The sequence below is a fragment of the Sphaeramia orbicularis genome, chromosome 17 (assembly GCF_902148855.1).
Source record: "Sphaeramia orbicularis chromosome 17, fSphaOr1.1, whole genome shotgun sequence".
Taxonomy (NCBI): Eukaryota; Metazoa; Chordata; class Actinopteri; order Kurtiformes; family Apogonidae; genus Sphaeramia; species Sphaeramia orbicularis.
The window spans coordinates 1,295,725-1,315,700 of record NC_043973.1 but is presented as its reverse complement, the minus strand read 5'-3'; the positions used below and the strand labels follow the sequence as shown (position 1 = coordinate 1,315,700).

Genomic DNA, 19,976 nt, shown 5'->3' with positions numbered 1-19,976 from the left:
TGTTACAAAAATTTCAATCGTCTTCTTCTCCCAAACTCCAGTTCTGATTGACTTCAAACTTGGTATACAGCTTCTGTATGATGATGTCAACAAAAGGTACTGAAATTATTTGGATCCGGATCTGATTCTGGATTTGGTGCGACTTTGAAAAATGTTCCCATTATAACATATAGGAAGTGGATTGTGATCCAATAAATCAGTATCAATGATATCAAGTTGGAATTTGAATTTTGTACAGATCTGATTGGAATATGACCAAAACATGGGCTATTTCTGTAATAGAATAAATACACAGAACTGGGTGAGAATAAATGGATCTGGATACATTTCCCAAAGCTTTGAATTTGGCCGGTAAGCTACAGGGCCATTGGTCCGATTTTTAATTCACTGATCATGGAGATGTTCCTAAAAGCTCAGATTAAAGTGGACTGTTAGATCAGAAACAGAGAAAACTGAAGAAAAAGTGGCTTTTTCAACAAAATCTGTCTTTAACTGAACATAAACCCAGTGTGTCCATCCACTGTCACTGATCCAACTCCATGGGTTTTACTGGTGGATCAATGTCGTAGAAGATGACAGTGTTTCCATGGTAACTATGGAGCCTCTGAACGTCCAAATGGGTCATTTCTGATGACCATGAGAAGATGAAGAACTGTATTTGACACCAGTTATTGACATGGATTGATATACTTAGCACCATTAAAAATGCACGGCTCAGAATAATATGCATATCTGCAGATATATTAAATGAATTGGTTTGGGGTTCCCTTCATATTAAAGAGGGAAGCATTGGTAATTAGAGGATGAATTGTGGACAAACTGTGATCAATTTAACAGGTTTATTCAGTCACTGAAAACAGGTAATCAGAAACTGAAAGTGTCTTCATTCAGTATGGGGTGTGTCCACCTCTGGGTTCCAAACAAACAGTGACCACGCATGGAACTACGCGTCACGATTAGGGATGGGAATCGAGAACTGGTTCTTTTTGAGAACTGGATCCCAGTAGCTCGATGCCTTGGAAACATTTGCCTGCCTGCTTAACGATTCTGCTTATTGATTCCACCTTCGTTATGCATGCGTGATGACATCACGCATACGCTGCATTGTTTTGGTCAGAACGAAGACAACATGATGATGAGGCAGAAACGGTCCAAACAGACCACACCAGGTCCGAGCAGACCACACCAAGTCTAAACAGACCACACCAGGTCTAAACAGACCACACCAGGTCCAAACAGACCACACCAGGTCCAAACAGACCACACCAGGTCCAAACAGACCACACCAGGTCCGAGCAGACCACACCAAGTCCAAACAGACCACACCAGGTCCAAACAGACCACACCAGGTCCAAACAGACCACACCAGGTCCGAGCAGACCACACCAAGTCTAAACAGACCACACCAGGTCCAAACAGACCACACCAGGTCCAAGCAGACCACACCAGGTCCAAACAGACCACACCGGGTCCAAACAAACCACACCAGGTCCAAACAGACCACACCAGGTCCAAACAGACCACACCAGGTCCGAGCAGACCACACCAAGTCTAAACAGACCACACCAGGTCCAAACAGACCACACCAGGTCCAAGCAGACCACACCAGGTCCAAACAGACCACACCAGGTCCAAACAGACCACACCAGGTCCAAGCAGACCACACCAGGTCCAAACAGACCACACCAGGTCCAAGCAGACCACACCAAGTCTAAACAGACCACACCGGGTCCAAACAGACCACACCAAGTCTAAACAGACCACACCGGGTCCAAACAGACCACACCGGGTCTAAACAGACCACACCGGGTCCAAACAGACCACACCGGGTCCAAACAGACCACACCAGGTCCAAACAGACCACACCAGGTCCAAACAGACCACACCAGGTCTAAACAGACCACACCAGGTCCAAACAGACCACATCGGGTCCAAACAGACCACACCAGGTCCAAGCAGACCACACCAGGTCCAAACAGACCACACCGGGTCCAAACAGACCACACCGGGTCCAAACAGACCACACCGGGTCTAAACAGACCACACCGGGTCCAAACAGACCACACCGGGTCCAAACAGACCACACCAGGTCCAAACAGACCACACCAGGTCTAAACAGACCACACCAGGTCCAAACAGACCACACCAGGTCTAAACAGACCACATCGGGTCCAAACAGACCACACCGGGTCCAAACAGACCACACCAGGTCCAAACAGACCACACCAGGTCCAAACAGACCACACCAGGTCCAGCTGAACTCTGTCAAAGCTTCCATTTCTTCTAAAGGTGGAATCCCTCCAGTCTGTTCAAACATTCGTCCACATGTGATTCATTTGATTCTCTACTCAGCGGTGCTTGTGAATCTAGCGGCAGAGTGAACACCAGGCCTTCATCTGGGCCCAGTTCTGGTTCCGGTGCGGACAACAAACGTCGTACCTCCTCAAATACAAGTTTCCAAAGGTAGGGGAAAGGAAATGAGGTGCACAACAACAGCAGACGAGCAGAGTGGAACCGGTTCCACGTAGTGGAAATGCAGCAATAGAGGAATTAGTAAAGAGTCTGGAGTTTCACTGTCACTGTACCCCCCCCCCCCAAACTGGGCCCAACATCATCTGTTCTTATTATTTGTTCATACTGTATATGTTCTATTTTCTGTGCAGATGGAAATATAAAAGTCAGTTAATGCAAACACACCTGTTTGTACTCTTTTATTCCCTCATCCAATGAGAATCAATAAGGAATCGGATCGATAAGCAAAATCAATAATGGAATCGGAATCGTTAAAATCTTATCGATTCCCATCCCTAGACATGATCCTGTCCTGATCAGCAGGTATTAAACAGTTTAAATCAGTAGATGGTCCTGGTTTTTGAGGCTTAACTGAATAAATACAGGGTTCTGGATGTTATGAAATGATAAAACCTGCTAATTTTTCAAATATTTTGCTGATTCTTTCTTCACTTTAGAAAGATTTATTCCAATTTTATGCCATATTTCAGGGGTTTTTTTGATAATTATTTCCAAATTTATCAAGTATTTTGCTCATTTTATTCTCATTTTACATGTTTTTGGACAGTTTATCCCATGAATAACTGAGATAAAACTGTATTTATACCAATTATTGACATGCGTTGATAGGATTAGTGGATCAACAGGTATTAAACAGTTTAGATCAGTAGATGGTTTCAGTTAAAGGTGGATGTTTGAGTCTTTGAGGGTTAACAGCAGTTTCTCACACTCATGTCACTGGGCATCATCCGCTCCCTCCTTACATTCCACCGACAAATTAGCAGCATATAAACAACTAATTCATCCAAATATTGCCCCGTGAAAATGATTCAGTGTTTTTCCATAAATCACACAGAAGGAGAAGTCATTAAAATAAGCCTGGAAAGAAAACACTTCAACTGCATTTGGACTTAATTTAATATTTCATTCAAATGCGAAAAGCCAGCCGGCAGCAGCTGGGCTGAAAACTGAAGCTCAGAGGTGTTAAAGCCCATCGTTCGCTTGTACGTCCATTTGAAGCCGGCTCTAAAAGCGGCTCAGTCCCTGCAGAGCTCCGTGTTAACAAGCCCAACCATGACAGGCGCACGGAGCACAAGTTTTATAAAGCTCATAACTCATGTGCAAATGGGGGAGTGAGAGCCACTGAAACACGAGTGTCAGTGAGGCAGAAAAATGCAACATTAATGGAGTCCATTTACCACACTGTAAAAAAAAAAAAAAAAAAAAAAAAACTCGTAAAAAATGGTAATATTCTGGCAGCTGGGGTGCCAAAAAAATACTGTTAAATAACGGAAAATAACCATCTCATAAAAAGACGGTAATTTTCCATAATTAAAATACATTTTGCCCTAACTTTACATGAGATTTAGCTTTTTTTTTTTTCTTTTTAATGTTTAATCAAGAATATTTAAATGTATTAAAACAATCACATTACCTATAAATACATATATAAATAATTTTCAATGAGACTCAGTTGTCCAATCCACTAATAAAAACTGTATTTGGACAGTTTATCAGTCCTTATACATGTTATACATTCACAAAAATACATTTATTCAACATTTTTGTTGTGAAACCTCCTGTAATTACACAAGATATTTGTCAATTAACAAACAAGTCTGGTTCAACTGACAGAACAAATACTTCTTTTATGGTTAATTGTCAGTAATTTTATCTCATTTTATTTATTTATTTATTTTTACAGTATTAAACTTTAAATTAACAGTTTAATCTCATAAATAGAAAATAAATATTTGTGAAATTATGATACATTTGCAAATGTATTTTAATTGTATTTTTCTGTGAAAAATGAAAAATTTCTTTTAAAAAAAATGGAAATTTTTTGGTCATTCACAGTTACAGTTTTTTCCAGTTATTTTCCATTTGACATGTAAAATCACAGTCTATTTTTGTAATTTCATTGATATTTTCCTGCATCTTAAAAATAAAGGAAAAATCTGTAAAATAAACAGGGAAAATTCTGTTAAATTGCAGATTTTTTTTTTATTTTTTACAGTGCATTTAACCCATAAACACCCAGAGCTACTTCTGTAGCACCTCCAACATGAGTCTTTCCATCTATTTAACCTTTCTTAAGTGGTTTATCACCACTTATTATAATATTATCCTCTGCATTTTGCATTTTTTCAGTGAAAATCATGTATTTTCCAGATAGCAGGGGTCCCCAACCCTGGTCCTCCAGATCTACTATCCTGCATGTGTTAGATGTTTCCCTCATTCACATGATCAGCCTGTTATCAGACTCTGCAGAAGGCCTGATGATAGGCTGATTTTTAAGCTTATTTTTTTGCCTATCCTTTTCACCTAATACACTGCATACATCAACTTAAATGTGTACAGCATCGAGCATTCACACCTTAATAATAATAAAAAGATAAAAAATCAACAACAACAAAAAACATATCTTCCATCCCAAGTCAATATTTCTGAATAATTTTAAGCTTAAGGCAGCTTTTTTTTTTTTTTTTTTAACTTCGCCAAAGGAGTGAATAACCTAAATGCATCATAAGGTCCATTCCATAATTTTATCCATAATTACTGATATCTTCTCTATGAAAATATCACTTTTTCTTCAGCGAAATGGTATTAAAGAAAATACCAGATTTTCACTGAAAAATAAAAAATTATAACAAATGATGATAACTACCTGACGAAAGGCTGAATAAAGAGAAAAAATAATAATAATTTGGGAACTGTGACAAAAGTTGCACTGGGTCTATGTGGGTTAAGATAAAACTATGTAATGTCCACCTCTGACCAAAGAACTGGAGTTAACAAGGTTCTAATAGTTCTGGATTTTTCATTCTAGTTTAGTTTTATTGAGTTTTGACTTTTTTTCTCTAATTCGGTTTGTTTTAATTCCTTTTTAGAGCAGGTTTGCCAGTTTTAATTAGTTTTCATTTTTTTCTAAATGCTTAGTTTAAGTTTAGTTTAGTTTAGCTGTAGTTTAGTTGTAGTTTAGTTGTAGTTCAGTTGTAGTTCAGTTGTAGTTCAGTTGTAGTTTAGTTGTAGTTCAGTTGTAGTTCAGTTGTAGTTCAGTTGTAGTTCAGTGGTCTCTTTTCTCTTCTTCTCTGTGCTCCTATTCAAATCAATCCCAGACAGGACTCTGCTGCTTTAGTCTCCATGTTTCCAGGTAGAGTGGGGACCAGAAGACGACTGGAAACCACAAGTGAACACAAGTGACGGAGCAAAAAGTGTCGTATGGAGACAGCACAGAAAACTGAGAGAGCGAAATAAATCCCTTTCGAATCAATCTGACATCGACAAAGAGAAAAACGAATTGAATTTTATCCATAATTTTTAAACAAACAATACAGTTTCAATTATTGTTTTTCTTTTAATTACAGTTTTTATTTATTTCAGTCAACGAAAATGTTTTTTCAATTCTAGTTTTCATCATTTCGTTAGTTTTCATTAACGATAATAACCTTGACTTATTCACACTGTCAGTTTCAGTGTGCAGGCAAACAATATGGAATGTTGCGACTGTTTTGCGTCGTGTGAGGAATTTGTCTGGGTTTTGATGAATATAAATCAGTCACTGGCAGAACGTTCAGAGTGCAGAATTGGGATCATTTGATTGGCTCTGTGGTAATAGACAAACTGATATTTCGTGCCACCGTCCTGTGGCAGAAGCCATTTCCTAAGAATAGACGTACCAGGACCATACTGTTGTCTGGAGTGTTTTGTACTAATACTCGTTAACGATAATAACCTTTGGAGCTCCGCTGGAGCCCACCTTTAAGATCAGTGAAGTTTCTACCCTTTATCAGCCACCACAGCTAGAACCAGACCATCCGTGTGTCTGAACATGGATTCACAGTGAGAGCACAGAAGCTTAACGTATGAGAGCGCACGAGGGGAACATATTAAAACAGACATCAAAGATATCATCAAAGGCTGTGCACTTGGTTTAATGTAAGGAACATGAACCTGCAGGCTTAAAAAGCAGAGTGTAGAGCGGACTGTGGACTGGGAGCACATGCCAACAGCCCAGCCCACACCTCCTGAATGCATTCACACAACACTGGGCTTTCCTTCAACAGGTTTGGCTGAAGCTTCCAAACGACCTGTTTCGTCTGTCAAAAAAATGTTGGAATGAACTAGAATCAAAGAATCCTAAGAATCCTCATAATTTAAATTCGATATAAAGACAAAGTTAGGCCTATTTCCTAGTTAACCCTTTAATGGAATCATAAATAGGGCTGTAAGAAAATATCAGTTCTGCAATATATCGCAATATTTCATTTCACAATACTGTATCTATATTTTTAGGTATTTATTCAAATGCAGATATAGTGGAGGTTCATTCAGTCCTCAAACCTACCAGTGGATTGGTGCAACTCCGATAAGATAATCGTTAGTCCCATGATGGGGAAATACGCAGATGTTAAGAGGTTCATCAGCTTGATTAATTTTTCTGTTTAATTAATTTACATTATCAATCAAACAATCTATTTGCCTAAATAAACTGACACTGGATGAATTTAGAATTGGAGTATTACATGTAACTATGGCTGTAAGAAAATATTGGTTCTGCAATACAGCGTGATATTTCATTTCACCATACTGTATTGATATAAAAAATACTGTATCAATATTTTTAGGTATTTATTCAAATGCAGATAATGTAGAGCACAGGTGTCAAACATGTGGCCCGGGGGCCAAATCCGGCCCGCCAAAGGGTTCAATCCGGCCCCTGGGATGAATCTGTGAAAAGCCTGTTATTTAATGTTTTGTGTATTTGTAGATCCACTGTGGTCTCTAAGTTGTGTGTATAAATCATAAACTAAGGCGTAATATTGTCAACATTGCACTTATTTTACTTAAGAATGTTCAGGTTGTTCATACTTGTTCATGTTATGTTCGAGTACAGTTCATAGATGTAAACATTTCCATTATGGAATTTGACTTTTTTCATTCAAAAGTTATTATCCTACTATTTATATTATTGTCCTGGTTCGGCCCACTTTAGATCATATTAGGCTGGATGTGGAACTGAACTAAAATGAGTTTGACAGCCCTGTTGTAGAGGTTCATTTTTGTTTTTCGTTTTTGTTTATATTTTATTTCTTATTATTTCACACTCTTTTATTCAATAATGTTAGTTTCTTTGTTGGGATTGAACTCAAATACGGTTCTGATGTTAGTTGTGAACTAATAGAATCTGAACATTTGAACAGGATCTGAAACTGGAATGTCTGTAAAACAGAATTTCAGTTTGAACACAGGAACATTTTGTGATAGAACATTAGATCCTGTTGGGATCAAATAAAAATGTGTTTAGTATTTATGCAGATTTCTGGTGGAATTCAATTCTTCCAGGAAATAATTTAAAAAAAGAAACAAGCAAAAAAAAATTGCCTTTTTAACAGCATCATGATATATCGTATTGTGATCCTAGTAGAGCTGCAACCAATTAATCGATTAGGTGCTTGAAGCAAATGCAAAAATTCACGATTTGATTAATTGACTCAAACTGATTGAAGGGAAATATTCTATTGCAGTTTTCCTGAACTGAAGCTTCTTTGTGCGTCACAATAAGCAACCGTGTGAAACACAACAGTGGAACCAATGTTTAACAGCAGAGAAATGAAGGAAACAAAGCTTTGATTCAGGAGAATTTTTCTGGATCACTTTGAGTCGATTAATCGGTTGCAGCTCTAGATCCTAATATTGTCATTTGTATCGTATTGCCAGATTCTTGCCGATACACAGCCCTACATGCAACAGGTGCTCAAAACTGGATAAAGACATTCCATCAAACCCAGTGGAAGTGCTGTTCATGGCACCGCTTTAACACAAAGGCAGGACATGCACCTCTGATCACAGCAGCCAACACTTATACCAACGTGTCGTCAACAAACCAAAGCTTATCTGTTCAAACCAGGCAACAGAGCAACTAATGTGAAAAAAGCTGCCTGCAACGACTGTGAAAATATTTCACTGAAACTGCTGTGTGTGGATATTTTACACCTACAAAGGCCAATAAAGAAAGTAGAAAAGCCATCGTAGGGCTTCATAAATCCATGCGAGACAATAACACCGGCAATTATTCCAAAGCAGATAATGCAGTCCCTTGTAAATGTGCGTATGCTGCGGTATAATTAAGTCTCATAAATTCACTGTGTACAGGACGACTGTACGTACAGCTATGAACAAACCAAGCGTGCCTTATTAATTCATACTATTGACTCACACAGTAAATGTGCAGCGCTGTTAGAGCTGGACTACTGATGATAATGGTTTATTTATTCAAATCCCTAACAGAAAAATCTATACAAATATCTTATATTTCATCTTATTTTTCACCAGTGTTGTTCACTGTGACAGGTTGAAGCGAAGCAGTTAGGGCTTAGAAATACTTTAATAGATCTAAGTGTTCTGTACATTTACACTTCCGGCAGACAGCCTGTGCTTTAAATAACTTTGTCAAAGGCACAGAAATGTTCAACATCCGACTGTTCATTAACTGTGGGATTGGAAATCACATCTGCTCTTTAAGTCGTAAGTTAATTCAGCTGCTTCAATAAGGCTTTTTTTCTGTCACTGGAGCAAAAAAACCCTTCAATTTTCATCATATTTTGATTCAGGGATATAACTATTATGTTGAATGTATTAAAGCAGCGTGTGACTTTCATCACAAATTTGATCTACTGATACACCTGTTAATATTTAAGGACACTAAATACAATAAATCAAACTGATATTTGGGACTGATACATGTGCAGTATTCACTGAAGTGTTTGGTGAATCTTTTAGAATAACACTAAATTCAGTGTAAAGTTTTGCTGAAGTGTCTTTAAATCAGCGTCTGACTTTGGTCCCAGATGTTTGTTCAAATGTGTCCAACTCCAGTCAGATCTGAATTCTGTCTACTCCATTCATCTGTCTGTGTTTATGTGTCTGAATCACTTCCCTCACACTGAACACCTTCATAGATGACTCCATCAGAAACACAGTCCACTTATTTACAGAACAAACCCAAATGTCACTTAGGCCTTTTTGGAAATTTTGTCACAAAGTGCATTGTGGGAATGGCGACCAAGTGAAAGCGGTTTCTCACAGTTCTGGGTAGAAAACGATCCAGATCGCTCCAACGTAAACTCCTCCAGTCCACCAGGGTTGTTTTACAGAATGAGTCTGAGTGGATGGAGGTAAAGGACACATTTGGGTTCAACTTCACCAACAGACAGACAAACTGCTGCTGCAGGAACTCACATTCCCACAATGCACTTCACAACAAACTCTCTGAAAAGGCCCAAAATGGACTGTGTTTCTGATGGAGTCATCTACGAAGGTGTTCAGTGTGAGGGAAGTGATTCAGGAGCAGAAGCACAGACAGACGAATGGAGTAGAGAGAATTAGGATCTGACTGAGGTTGGACACATTTGAACAAACATCTGGGACCAAAGTCAGACGAGGATTTAAGTGAGTTAACATTTAATTACACCTTATTATCATTAGCACTTTATTATGAGGTCATCATGATTTGTGGGACAGGAAACACATGACCAGGCACTTTAAATGTTTTATTTTAATGGATTGTCTTATTTCTATGTATTTATCTTCTGTACGGCCAAATCAATTTACCAGTGGGTACGAATAAAGAAACCTGAACCATGGTCCGGCCTTGCCCTGCCATGTGATGAACGGTTCTCCTCACCAGCCAAAGGACCAGGATCAACTCAGAAACAAACAAACTCTGCACAGAAACGCCCTGAATGATGCGGGTAGAGACTTTTACTTTCTATTTAGTCTCTCTGTTCATCTTCTTGTGCCATAATCATAGTTGATCTTCACAAACCACATAATCTGACATCCCTGTAAGTCCGTGGTGGTTAGGGCTGGGTAAAAAAATCGATTTGATCGATTATGGATCGATTTCCTTTTAATTTTGGTTAACTGATTAATGGTGGATGAGACTGATTTTTCAGAGCGGGACCACGAGTAAATGACCCAGAAACCGCCGACATGGAAGTGTGGCCAACTCCATCTCGCGAGCCCCTCGGTCATGCTCACGATGGTTCTGGTGCCAGAGGAACGCGGAGGAAGGGTGGGGAAAACCCCTCTGTGGGAGGAAGGGTGGGGAAAACCCCTCAGTGGGAGGTCCTCCAGGCCTCAAACTCGTACCCGTGGTGCAGAGGAACTGGCCAGCGGAGGTGGGTCGCTGAAGTCAGTCGTTCTAGAAATATTAACTTGGATCACCTGTGGCTGAGGGCGGAGTTAGAGGAATAGTGAAGCCCACCCTCCCCCTGCAGTGAGTTTGTTGTACCAAGGGCCCAACATGAGTCTGTTTCAGGGGGGTCAAACTGGTGTCAGTGCCCCAGGGTGACAGTAATGAGCCTTAAGGCTGGAAGCACCAGGTATAAAACAGAATAAAGATGAAGAAGAAGTCTGTTCTGATCCACTGGAGAAACATGGACATGTTTGTGTTCATCATTTCAGAGCAGATTCATCTGTTTACTGATGAAATGTCAGATTTATTTCCTTTCTAATATCAGTATTGATTCTGTGTTGCATGGCTGCAGTAGTCAAATAATCAGGTTACAACTCAAAATTGTACTTTGGTATCACTAAAGGAATCTGAATCAATCAATTAATACTGAATCAAATTGAATCGCATTGCAATTAATCGATTCAGAACCTTATGAATCGAAATCAAATTGATGAAGGAAAGTGGTCATGACACCCAGGTCTAGTGGTGGTCATCATTTACATGAAGGTAAAACACCACCATATGCAACATGATATCATGACTCCTGTAAATATTCATGACACTTTTAATTGGCGTGTTATCTGCATACATTAGAAGCTTTCCACATGTATGTTCACTCCGCGTCAAATACCGTACACTGAGGTTAAGGTTAAGGTTAGGTGAAGCGGAGATCTTGGTGGAAAGTCACACGCGATCAAATAATGTTGAATAACATGTGAAAGGTGGAAAATGTGTACGTATAGCCCGTCAAATGCCATCAGAACTGACAGACAACGCCATTTCATGAGATCAGTCTGTCATATGATAGTGTTTATTATTTGTATACATGGGTATGCGTAATCGGATTTCTTTTTGTAATTAGCATATCCCAGAAACGATCCAACCCCAGATACTGGCACACATGTAAACATAATCACTGTGATCTGGTTGAGGTCGACGATGGTGCCCTACTTCCTTTCAGAGAAGATTATCAGATGTGTGCATACAGCCAATTAGTATTCAGCCCCCCCCCCCCACACACACACACACACACACACACACAGCTGCCTCCACCTTCATCCAGTCGTAGTGTTTGTTGGTTTGTTTTCCCTCCACAGTGTGTGTTTACTGATTTGAAGTGACATCCATAATATTTGCGCAATGAAAAAAAGCTGATGAAAGAGGCGTTTTCTTTGTTTTTGTCGTCCAGACCTCGAAGGCTGAGCGACTGGATGTAGAATTAGTGTGAGGAGATAAACAGCAGCGCCGTATCGATGTTGTAGATCTGTCCTCTCCTGGGGTTAATTACACCACTGCCTAATAAATAACTTACAGATTCAGCTTCATTTACACAGAATTTAAAGACTCTGCAAAAGCCACTTCACTAACAGTAATATTATATTACTGGTCCCTGATGCTCGCTTATTTATTGAATATGATAATTGTTTCGTGTCAGAAAACATCGACTCAGTGGTTTCATATCTAATTATGTTGTACTTTAGCCAGTACAGTATTCAGAATCACAATGTTTCTTTATGTTTTGCGGTGTAATAAAGTCTGCAGCTGAAGGTCAGATCTACTACTGTGCTTTCTACACCCATCTACAAAGAGTTTATACACAAGGATAAGGACAGAGAAGAAGCAGAGGAATCCCTGCAGAACCAACTCAGAACAATAGTCTATTATCTAAAGGTTTTAAAAATACTACTATCACAAAAGAAGGCAGGGTTTGACCTGGAAGTGATGACGTTGTGTCCCCTACCAAAGGCTTTAGAATAGAATAGAATGTATTTGTCATTTGACAGCACAGTACAATGTACAGTACAGCAAATGAAACTGCGGTTCGATGTTAGGGACATCGGGCTGCAGCAAAAACTAGTCGCGCTGCCCAGAACCCTTTCTTTGAAATTTGCAGCGAAGAACAGAGAAGATAATGCAGGCACACACATCATAAGACATCATACAGTTTTCACATGTCACACGTGGACACATGCTGGTAGTTTTTCAATGGATTTGGTAGGATTTGGGGGACAGGGTGAAAAAAAAAACCAGAGTTTGAGGGCAGACGGTTTGAGTGGGGAGGGGGTAACGTGTGTGTGTGTGTGTGTCCTTGGAAGATAGTGTGCAAAATAAGAGACACAACAGGTCCATCTGTCCTTCAGTTGTTGTCAGTCCTTATCAGTTCACTCCTACTGTGTCTGGACCATGGAAATGTTTTGACTGCAGAGGGAGCAGATTAGAGGAGAATCCAGCTGCTTTTCCTCAGCTCTCAGGGGAAACAATCTGACCAGGGAAGACTAGATTTCTGCTTAATTTAGTTCTAACTCACATTTTAGTTCTAACCTGGCCTCAGCTTTCCTCCTGTCTTCAGAGCAGACAGGTCTCTACACAGTTCGTCCATTTTCCTTCTCAGTCCCACAGTTAGCCGAAGCCCCTCCACGGTCTGACCCGCCATGGAATCCAACTTCTTATGTGAGTCCGCAGCTCGTCCGGTCAGGTGTGGCACACTGTCCCCCGACTGCGTCACCACCCGTTTGTGTCCTTTCTGTCCCTACCTGTCCCACTTTCACAGACTTCCTCAGAAATAGTTGAATGTTTGATTCCTAGTCAGATCCATCTTCTGATCCCATACATTGATCTTGTCCACCTCTCTAAACCTCCAGATGTTGAACTCAGCTCCATTTGACGTCACCTTAAACCACCAATATTTACTACAAATCCCATCAAAGCTGGAGATGCTTGATATTACTGAGTCGTGCATCACTGACCGTGGACCAAAATGATTTTCTAGACATAATTATGCATTTGACTGAGACACACACACACACCTAGTTTTTAAATAAATCCAAAGTGGGTAAATCAGATAGGAGACCAGAACATGTTTTTGCTAAAGCTGGTTAAAATGAAGATCTAAATGTGAGGTACATCTGGTTACAAACTCTAATACAAGGAGGGAATTCAAATAGAAAATATTTACTAGATATTTCAGAACACCAGAAACAGTGTCCAAGATGGTCCTCAATGTTCCAGTTCATGCTGGAGGAACAGTGGAGCCCATAGAGATGATCACACCCACATATATTGGCTTTGTTCTAAGGGGAGTGTGTTTTGGAAGGAGGTCTTCAACGTCCTGAAGGAGGTTTTTATCCTCCTCAGACCCAGCTGTGGGTTTTCTGTCCACATTTGTGGACAAGAGTTTCACAACTTTATACAAAAAAAACTGTCCACCACAAAGGACATTCCATAAAAAGTTTTAAAACTTCATCTGAAAAAACTGTTGCATCATGATGTTTCCAATATAGGCACTGATTTAATAAAAACAATAAAAGCTGGTACTGCTGACATTTCCTGGGTCTGAGGAGGTTAGAATGAACATCCCACTAAACCTCCCAGTGGTCCTACTGGGACTAAAACCTGAGGGTCTGGATAGAAGGGCAGAGAAATACCTCTGGAATGTCTTATTCACTGCTACCTTTAAGTCTAGAACTATCACATGGATCAAACTGGGGGGCGCAAGCACATGTGTGCGTGTGTGTGGGGGGGGGGGGGGGGGGGGGGGCATTGTCATGTGTCCGGGTTAGCAACTACTGTTGTACATCACAACAATAGAAATCACTCAGCACATACTACCCCCCCGCCCCCCCAGCCTCAATCTGTGAGCATCGTCCCCCATCACAAATTAGTTTTCGGGGTGGGGGGGTGGGTAGGTACTCAATGATGAGGGGAGCTCACTTTCACTTTCTCACAGCTTTATCTACAGAGTTATATGACCCACCACGCCCTCCACATACAAGTCTGTTGTGCTACCTTTAGAATTACATACCCGCCCCCCCCCCCGGTCCAACAATTTTTTTTGGGCATGGGGGGTGGGGGGGGCACCATGATGCCTGATCTAACAGACAGTACACAATGTGTTTCTACAGATGGTTTTAAATCTGACTTTTTTAGAGAATTTTAGCTACTATTTAATTTTATGTGATTATTAATGATTTTCACCAGTAATTAAAAAAAGTTAAATTGCATCTTTGCAATTTACAAAAAGTTGCTATTCCATTGACCCTCAAATTGAATATAACTTCTTCATAAAAATTTGCCTAATAGAAAAACGACAATTTCGCCAAAACTCTTGTTTTTCAATGAAAAGTTTTTACGTTTGAAAGAGGTGGTTTTTCAGGAACAGTGAAATTGGTATATCACACAAAACTGCAATGGAAAGACCTGTTTACACAACTAGAGTCTGTGGAGCTATACTTTTATTTACTTTTACTTTTATTAGGTCATTTAGCCATATTATACTACATGTGAACTTTGGACACACTTTTACTCTGTATGAAGTTCATACAAGCTGTGAGAAATAACCTTAGTGTGTGAAGGCCTTTTAGAATACAGTGGCACCAACTGAGCCATGGACTTATCTACAATTTACACAAACACACACGTGTAACAACTCTGAGGAAACCATAAAACCAGCGGTCTCCAAATGCACACTGCTACTCAGATGGACTCAGATGCTGATACTCTGTTTACCCCGTATGCCAAATAAATCCTCCTCTTTGAGACGACCCCATGTCTCTCGCTGTTTCTGTGAACGAACGACGATGAGTCACGTGAAGAAAAAACCCGGATGTTGATGGATGTTAAAACTAACGAAGAAGAAGAGTTTTAAAACAAACATGGCGGTATGTGTGGACACACCAGGAAACCCAGTCCTTTTACAATTTAGTAGGAGACAGAGGGGGAACGAGCATTCTAGATTCAAAACAACACGTATGTATGTTCATGTTTATGGAATGACTTCTACTGACTTCTACCAGAGGAAAGAAACTAAGCAGCACATTTGGGATTGAATGCAAAAACCAACATTACATACTTCTGTTTTTTGGACATTTAGTAAATATCGGTAAAGTTTTACACACGTCCAATGGAAAAGACTACATGGACTACAGTTGCATATTTGGTGCCCCCCCCCCCCCCCCCCCGAGCTGTGAATGAGCTCTAGGAAGTGTTTGACCAGCTTCAGCTCTCACAACATGAACTTAGACTAGTACTGATCACTAAGACAGCTACATTACGTTCTCTAGGGCTCGGCCACATTTCACAGAACCCCCACCCCCCACCCCACCCCTCCCTATATTCTGTCTGAATGGGGACCCATCGAAAAAGTTACACCATGGGCTGAATCTACTAAGATCCCAATCTGCGTGTAGTAATTTGCTTGCACAGGTTGGGGGGGCGGGGGGGGGGGGGGGGGGCGCATGTGTCTCAATTATTTTTTCTTCTGACACTCCAAAAATATTCACATGAAGGTGAAAAATGCGTTCTCTGCATTTCATTTCATCATTTCTTTGTCTCCTGACCACTTCCATGTGTGTGTAATTACTCATCCAAACCGTCTGCACCTCCTTTGAGACGTGTTCCATAGATGCAGTATACATGCAATATACACAACAGACGCAGTTTCTATCAGCACAATTTCTTTCTGGTTTGCGTGTGTTAAATTAATATATTTACATTTTTTCCTCCCAGCACACACACAACTGTGTGTAAACGCCCCATATTTCATATTCATTCTGGTAAATGTATGAACTGGATGCAGACGCACTATTTTGCACCTTTGAAAGACACAACCCTTACTGCGCACTGTTAGTAAATCAGTTTGTACATTTTTTTGCGTGTGGAATGACTTTGCACACGTTTTAATACATGCAAACCTTTAGCAGATCCGGCCTCATGTTTGTAACAGTATTTAGGCATGTGATCGAAGGAAAAGATCTCCTTCAAGATACAAATATAAAATGTAGTGAAGACGCTAAAAATAAGGCTTGGCTTTTATTTTAGAAATAAATCCTGCTTTAGCACATTAGCGTGAAATAAATGTGACTGTTCCACTGAGCTGCTTTTATTTGTTCCTCTTTTATGTTTGTATGTCATGTTTGGTGTTTTTTAATGTTCCTTTTATTGTAACTGGTGTTCGGTCTTGGCCACGCCTCCCACTAAAAAGACATCTTAAATCTCAAGGGATTACCCGCTTAAAAAAAGTTTAAAGAAAAATAAAATAAATAAAAGAGGAATTACAGGACCATGGATGATTCTCCTCTGAGGACGTAGAACAGCTTCAATAAAAACCTTCTCACCTATGAAGAGCTGGCTGTTGAGCTGCAGGTGGAAGTGTCCGTCAGCAGGAGCTTCCTGCGTGGCGGCGGGAAAATGGTCCAGCCTCAGCGACGCCTCTTTGACGTTCCGTTCAGCGCGAACGCGATGCCACCTGTTGTCGTTCAGCGGGACGCTGGAATTGACGTGAACCTCCAGAGGACCGTTTCCCACGTCGAAGGAGAAAAGCACCTGAGTGGAGGCTGGAGGAGGAGGACGAACATGGAGGACAACCATCAGGAACAGAAGACAGAAGGAAAAAGGGATAACATATACCTTTGACTAAACTGGCAGGCATTTTTATCAGACATTTTTCATCTTATATTATAAAAGGCAAGTGGACTCTGTGTGTGTGTGTGTGTGTGTGTGTGTGTGTGTGTGTGTGTCTCAGGCATCACACTAACTCCGTACACAGCTGACTGCTGCAGTTTGTCATATTTATGTATTTTTGGTCAAGGAACAGACTAATGAAAACTAGGAGTGTGTATCGGCAAGAATCTGTCGATATGATATAAATCACAATACCAGGATCATGATACGATATATCACAATATATCACGATACTGTTAAAAAGGCAATTTATTGTTTGTTTCTTTTTTAAAAATGATTATTTTCTTGGAGAATTGAATTCCACCAGAAATCTGCACAAACACTAAACACATTTTATTTGATCCCGACAGGATCTAATGTTCTATCACAAAATGTTCAAACTGTGTTCAAACTGAAATTCTGTTTTACAGACATTCCAGTTTCAGATCCTGTTCAAATGTTCAGATTCTATTAGTTCACAACTAACATCAGAACAGGATTTGAGTTCAATCCCAACAAAGGAACGAGCATTATTTAATAAAACAGTGTTAAATAAAAATAAATAAAATATTAAAATAAAAAAAACAAAAAAAAAACAAAATGAACCTCCACAATATCTATCAATATCTATCTAACGGATTAGTTTCCTTAAAGACAGTTAATGTGCGGTTTGTCTCATAGTCCTCAGAGTGTTGTGTGAACTGCTGCTCAAATTTGATTTTGTAACTACATCGCTGCTGCATAAGTGTAGCCATTATTATCTTTGCTTTGGAATTGTAACTATTACCTAGTGCCGAATGTTGTTTGTTTAGTTCTGTTTGTTATATTTTGCAAAACAAAATGTTAAAAAGACTAATAAAAATTAAGTGTCAAAAAAAAAAAAAAAAAAGAATATGTAGAAACATGTTAGAGTGAAGCGACCACACACACACACACACACACACACACACACACACACACACACACACACACAGACACACACACACAAAAATCCATCACAGATTAATGTCTTAGTTGGAGATAAAGCTGGTAAGAAAAAGAAAAAAAAAGGCAAACATCTCTCATGTTGTAACACACAGAAGACTGATTTTTCTTTCTCCTGTAACATTAGGAAACTGACATGGTTGGAGCTCATCAATGCTCCAGTCTTTAAACATTTAGCCCTTGGATAATAATAACAATAATAATAATGATAACAGTAATAATAATAATAATAATAATAATAATAATAATAATACTTTTCATTTTTTGGTGCCTTTCAGGAAACTCAAGGTCACCGAACAAAACTGTTAAAATAAAACAAAATTAAAATGACACACATGCATAAATATAAAACCCAAGTTAGGGCGTCTCAAAAATCCCTTTTCTCTTCAGATCATGGTGTTCTTTAAATCAGTTAATCTCCAACATGATAATGCCCCCCCCCAAAAAATGTCAGCAAAATCTGTCAACGTTTGGCCGCCCACCACCACCACAAAGTATGAAGGACCCGTCAAAAAACACCAAAAACGCTCATTTTAACCCAGAAAATCACATATAATGAGGTCTAAAGTGTCCACACATTGCTTTTTCTGGTATTTTACAGCATCCCTGTAATATCAGCTTCATAGGTTATTGTATCAGGTGATATATACAGTTGGACGCTGCTGTGTGACTGATGTAACATGGGATATCATGGCACGAGCCTGAGACACAGCCACCACAAATACTCCCATGTACAAAGCTGTGATGAAAATAAAGGGGGTGAAAGATGTGGTAATTAGGTCAACGACTCCATCAGCAAAATTAATAATAACAGGACACACTTTCTGACTACAGTATTTTAGCGTCATGTGAATCAGGCTGCAGTATCTTAAGAGTGACAGTGTATTTAATGGATTTTCTAAACCATGGGTAGAAAAAGGCACAGATGCCAGGGTTTAGACAGGAGTTAAAATACAACAACAGGTGAGGACAAACTACTGTCTTCAAACAGAGGGTGTACTAGACATTTTTATTGTCCGTCACTTTGACGGACAGGGTCGTAAAAATTCTGTAATAACATATTATTATTTATCATATCAAATTTGTATTTTTTAATGATAATGAGATATATCTAGTAGTATTTAATGATCAAAACATCTCAGTGATGCAGCAGCTGTAGTTGCTGCTGGCTGATAAACCAACATGATATCACGGCTCGCATAATTATATACTCCACTTTTAATTGGTGTGTTATCTGTAGACATTCTAAGCTGTCCTTGTGTTTGTTCACACAGTGTCAGATCCCATGAACTGAGGGTTAGGGTTCAGGTTCTGTGAACCACAGATCTGGAAACAAATGGACCTGCCATCAAATAACACATGAAAGGTAGAACATGCGTACATAGAACACACCAAATGAAAGAAGAACTGGTGTATTCCTTGCTTGTCCTTCATCCTTCACCACATCAGTCCTTCTTTTTTCACTGCGTTTATCAGTGCCATCACATTTACTGGACTTTAAAAGATCTAAGGAGACTCGGCTGTCTGCACAGTTTGCGCTAGCAAAGTAGCATCGAATTTTGGCTAAAGTCAGAGAAACAACGACACAAGACTGGACACTGACTGATTAATATGCACACTGGCACCAACTGGACAGGAGGGGTACTACAGGTGGACTAACTGGACAGGAGGGGTACTACAGGTGGACTAACTGGACAGGAGGGGTACTACAGGTGGACTAACTGGACAGGAGGGGTACTACAGGTGGACTAACTGGACAGGGGGTCTACTACAGGTGGACTAACTGGACAGGGGTCTACTACAG

General features: G+C 39.8%; 1 protein-coding gene across 1 annotated transcript in view; it reads right to left on the bottom strand.

Moving 5' to 3' along the window:
* The window catches only part of LOC115436826 (contactin-associated protein-like 4), a 262,042-nt gene that overhangs the window by 59,996 nt on the left and 182,070 nt on the right, over positions 1 to 19,976 (bottom strand). Inside the window, exon 17 of the mRNA XM_030159784.1 lies at positions 16,864 to 17,082. Within this exon, the coding sequence (XP_030015644.1) occupies positions 16,864 to 17,082 (219 nt within the window). The remainder of the gene's footprint in view (positions 1 to 16,863; positions 17,083 to 19,976) is intronic.